This window comes from Corvus brachyrhynchos, unplaced genomic scaffold (genome assembly GCF_000691975.1).
Source record: "Corvus brachyrhynchos isolate BGI_N302 unplaced genomic scaffold, ASM69197v1 scaffold419, whole genome shotgun sequence".
Classification (NCBI taxonomy): domain Eukaryota; kingdom Metazoa; phylum Chordata; class Aves; order Passeriformes; family Corvidae; genus Corvus; species Corvus brachyrhynchos.
In genome coordinates, this window is record NW_008239763.1 from 30,602 (window position 1) to 35,273 (window position 4,672).

The 4,672-nt window shown below is 63.1% G+C and overlaps 2 protein-coding genes across 2 annotated transcripts in view; both read left to right on the forward strand.

Moving 5' to 3' along the window:
- Window positions 1-2,225, forward strand: part of LOC108448766 — an 11,880-nt gene extending 9,655 nt beyond the window's left edge. Inside the window, exons 5-7 of the mRNA XM_017742788.1 lie at window positions 1,227-1,379; window positions 1,919-2,100; window positions 2,199-2,225. Coding sequence (XP_017598277.1) covers window positions 1,227-1,379; window positions 1,919-2,100; window positions 2,199-2,225 — 362 coding nt within the window. The remainder of the gene's footprint in view (window positions 1-1,226; window positions 1,380-1,918; window positions 2,101-2,198) is intronic.
- A 194-nt stretch (window positions 2,226-2,419) lies between these two features.
- LOC103621396 (rho GTPase-activating protein 30) lies at window positions 2,420-4,666 on the forward strand. The gene is made up of 3 exons (XM_017742798.1): window positions 2,420-2,505; window positions 3,133-3,233; window positions 3,330-4,666. The coding sequence occupies exons 1-3, from the start codon at window positions 2,465-2,467 to the stop codon at window positions 3,512-3,514; spliced, it is 327 nt and encodes a 108-aa protein (XP_017598287.1). The 5' UTR covers window positions 2,420-2,464; the 3' UTR covers window positions 3,515-4,666.
- The last annotated feature ends 6 nt before the right edge of the window (window positions 4,667-4,672 follow it).

Genomic DNA, 4,672 nt, shown 5'->3' on the forward strand with positions numbered 1-4,672 from the left:
CTGCCACTGCCAGCCCCATCACTGCCAGCCCGGCCACCGCCAGCCCCGCCACTGCCAGCCCCGGCACTGCCAGCCTTGGCACCACCAGCCTTGTTCCTGTCAGCTCCAGCCCCGCTGTCCCTTGTTCGGCCATCCCTGGCATCTACATCCCGGTCCCTGCCATCCTTGTCACTGGCATCGCCACCCGCATCCCACCAGCCCTGTCCCCGCTGCCCGAATGTCCCCGCTATCCCCCTGTCCCTGCCAGCCCTGTCACCAGCATCCCTCTGATCCCTGCCATCCCCCAGATGCCATCCCCCCAATGCCATCCCCCTGTCCCTGCCAGCCCTGTCCCCACCACCCCCTGTCCCTGCCATCCTGTTGTCCCCACCACCCCCTGCCCTCCAATACTCCTTGTCCCCACCAACCCCGTCCCCATCGCTCCAGGGTCCCCACTGTCCTTGTCCCAACCATCCTTTGGTCCTCACCATCCCTGATCCCCTCCCTGATCCGTCCCTGATCCCATCCCTGATCCCCCATCCCTGATCCCATCCCTGATCCCCTCCCTGATCCCCTCCCTGATCCCATCCCTGATCCCCCATCCCTGATCCCATCCCTGATCCCCTCCCTGATCCCCTCCCTCAGCCCCCATCCCTGATCCCATCCCTGATCCCCCATCCCTGATCCCATCCCTGATCCCCTCCCTGATCCCCTCCCTGATCCCATCCCTGATCCCCCATCCCTGATCCCATCCCTGATCCCCTCCCTGATCCCCTCCCTCAGCCCCCATCCCTGATCCCATCCCTGATCCCCCATCCCTGATCCCATCCCTGATCCCCTCCCTGATCCCCTCCCTGATCCCATCCCTGATCCCCCATCCCTGATCCCATCCCTGATCCCCTCCCTGATCCCCTCCCTCAGCCCCCATCCCTGATCCCATCCCTGATCCCCCATCCCTGATCCCATCCCTGATCCCCTCCCTGATCCCCTCCCTGATCCCATCCCTGATCCCCCATCCCTGATCCCATCCCTGATCCCCTCCCTGATCCCCTCCCTCAGCCCCCATCCCTGATCCCATCCCTGATCCCCCATCCCTGATCCCATCCCTGATCCCCTCCCTGATCCCCTCCCTGATCCCATCCCTGATCCCCCATCCCTGATCCCATCCCTGATCCCCTCCCTGATCCCCTCTCTCTGTCCCTCCCACCCTGAGGTGACCCCGCGTGTCCCACTCACCCCGAGGTGACCCCGCGTGTCCCCCCGTGTCCCCAGCTCGAGGGACATCGAGGCCTCGGGGTTCAATGGCACGGCCGCGTTCATGGAGGTGCGGGTCCAGTCCATCGTGGTGGAGTTCATCCTCACCCACGTGGAGCAGCTCTTCGGGGATGCCCCGCTCCGAGGTACCCGGGGGGCACCGGGGGGTACGGGGGGCACGGACACCCCAATTTGGGGGTCTCCAGGTGGGGATTCACCCCAGCGTTCCCTGTTCCTGGTGGGACACGGACACCCCAATTTGGGGGTCTCCAGGTGGGGATTCACCCCAGCGTTCCCTGGTCCTGGTGGGACACGGACACCCCAATTTGGGGGTCTCCATGTGTGGAATCCCCCCCATCATTGCCTGCCCCCAGGTGGGGGTTCTGGGGGGTCTCTAGGGGACACTGACACCTTTTTTGGGGTCCCCATGTGTGGAATTCCCCTGTTATTCCCTGATCCCAGGGTGACACTGTCACACCTTTTTGGGGTCTCCAGGTGTGGAATTCCCCCGACATTCCCTAATCCTGGGTTGGGGGTCCTGGGGATTCTCCAGGGGTCCCAGGGTGACTTTTTGGGGTCTCCAGGTGGGGACTCACCCTGTCACTCCCTGATCCTGGGTTGGGGGTCCCCAGGGGACACCAAGGATCTCTGGGGTGACACTGTCACAGCTTTTTGGGGTCTCCAGGTGGGGACTCGCCCCATCACTCCCTGATCTTGGGTTGGGGGTCCCGGAGATTCTCCAGGGGTCCCAGGATGACTTTTTGGGGTCTCCAGGTGGGGAATTCCCCCCGACATTCCCTGATCCTGGGTTGGGTGTCCCGGGGATTCCCCAGGGGTCCCAGGGTGACATTGTCACAGCTTTTTGGGGTCTCCAGGCGGGGACTCACCCCGTCACTCCCTGATGCTGGGTTGGGGGTCCCGAGGGTCTCTGGGGTGACACTGTCCCACCTTTTTGGGGTCTCCAGGTGGGGACTCACCCCGTCACACCCTGATCCGGGGTTGGGGGTCCCGAGGGTCTCTGGGGTGACACTGTCCCACCTTTTTGGGGTCTCCAGGTGGGGACTCACCCCGTCACACCCTGATCCGGGGTTGGGGGTCCCGAGGGTCTCTGGGGTGACACTGTCCCACCTTTTTGGGGTCTCCAGGTGGGGACTCGCCCCATCACTCCCTGATCTTGGGTTGGGGGTCCCGGAGATTCTCCAGGGGACCCAGGCTGACCGGTCCCCCCCAGATGCGGCCCTACCACACCATCATCGAGCTCGGCGACCACAGGTACGGCCGGGACACCTGGGGTCACCTGGGGACAGGGACAGGTGACACCTCCAGCCCACCCCGGGGTCACCTGGGGACAGGGACAGGTGACACCCCCAGCCCACCCTGGGGACACCTGGGGACAGGGACAGGTGACATCCCCAGCCCACCCCGGGGACCCCCAGGGAACCCCCAGCTGGGGCGTGGCTCGGGTGGTCCTACCTGGGCATGATCCAGGTGTGCCCCAGGTGTGCCCAGGTGTGCCCAGGTGTATCCCAGGTGAGCACAGGTGTGCCCAGGTGTGCCCAGGTGCCCCCAGGTGAGCCCAGGTGTATCCCAGGTGTCCCCAGGTGTCTTCAGGCATATCCAGGCACCCCCAGGTGTGCCCAGGTGTATCCAGGTGCCCCCAGGTGCCCTCAGGTGTGCACAGGTGTATCCCAGGTGTGCCCAGATGCCCCCAGGTGTGCCCCAGGTGTGCCCCAGGTGTATCCAGGTGCCCCCAGGTGCCCTCAGGTGTGCACAGGTGTATCCCAGGTGTGCCCAGATGCCCCCAGGTGTGCCCCAGGTGTATCCAGGTGCCCCCAGGTGTGCCCAGGTGCCCCCAGGTGTGCCCAGGTGTCCCCAGGTGCATCCCAGGTGTCCCCGCAGGCGCAAGGGCTCCCTCAAGGCCAAGAAGTGGAGATCCATCTTCAACCTGGGCCGCTCTGGGCACGAGGCCAAGCGGAAGCCGGGGAAGGCGGAGGAGAAAGGTGGGAATTCCAGGGGGATCCCATGGATTGGGGGGGGCAGGGGGGTGTTGTGTCCCCAAATCCACCCCAATCCCATTCTCCCACCCCCATTCCCAGAGGAGAAGTGCGGGAAGGTCAGTCTGCGGCCGGCCAAGAGCATGGACTCGCTCAGCTCCGGCCCCTGCGGAGCCCCTGGTAAGAGGGACCCTCCGATCCTATGGGATTGTCCCACGGATCCCTTTGGGATTGTCCCTCCGACCCTTTGGGGTTGTCCCTCCGACCCTTTGGGATTGTCCCTCTGATCCCTTGGGATTGTCCCTCCGACCCTTTGGGATTGTCCCACAGATCCCTTGGGATTGTCCCATGGATCCCTTTGGGATTGTTCCTCCGACCCTTTGGGATTGTCCCTCTGATTCCTTGGGATTGTCCCTCCGACCCTTTGGGATTGTCCCACGGATCCCTTTGGGATTGTTCCTCCGACCCTTTGGGATTGTCCCTCCGATCCCTCGGGAATTGTCCCTCCGACCCTTTGGGATTGTCCCTCCGATCCCTCGGGATTGTCCTTCTGACCCCTTTGGGATTGTCCTTCCGGCCCTTTGGGATTGTCCCTCTGATCCCTTGGGATTTGTCCCTCTGACCCTTTGGGATTGTCCCACGGATCCCTTGGGAATTGTCCCTCTGACCCTTTGGGATTGTCCCCCCGACCCTTTGGGAATTGTCCCTCTGATCCTTTGGGATTGTCCCACAGATCCCTTGGGATTGTCCCTTCGATCCCTCGGGATTGTCCCCCCGACCCTTTGGGAATTGTCCCTCTGATCCTTTGGGATTGTCCCACAGATCCCTTGGGATTGTCCCTCCGATCCTTTGGGATTGTCCCTCCGACCCTTTGGGAATTGTCCCTTCGATCCCTTGGGATTGTCCCCCTGACCCTTTGGGATTGTCCCACGGATCCCTTGGGATTGTCCCATGGATCCCTTTGGGATTGTCCCACGGATCCCTCGGGATTGTCCCTCCGATCCCTTTGGGATTGTCCCCCTGACCCTTTGGGATTGTCCCACGGATCCCTTGGGATTGTCCCATGGATCCCTTTGGGATTGTTCCTCCGACCCTTTGGGATTGTCCCTCCGATCCCTCGAGAATTGTCCCTCCGATCCCTCGGGATTGTCCTTCTGACCCCTTTGGGATTGTCCTTCCGGCCCTTTGGGATTGTCCTTCCAATCCCTCGGGAATTGTCCCTCCAACCCTTTGGGATTGTCCCTGATCCCAAGGAGGGATCCTTGGGCCAGGGCAGGAATGGGGGAAGTGGAGCGGGGATGGGATGGGATTCTGGGATCAATGGGATGGGATTCTGGGATCCCCTCTGGACCCTGACCCTTCCTTCGGGATTCCGGGACCCCCTCCTGACCCAAAACCTTCCCCTGGACCCTGAAATCCCCTCTGGAGCCCGGGTTTCGCTCCCC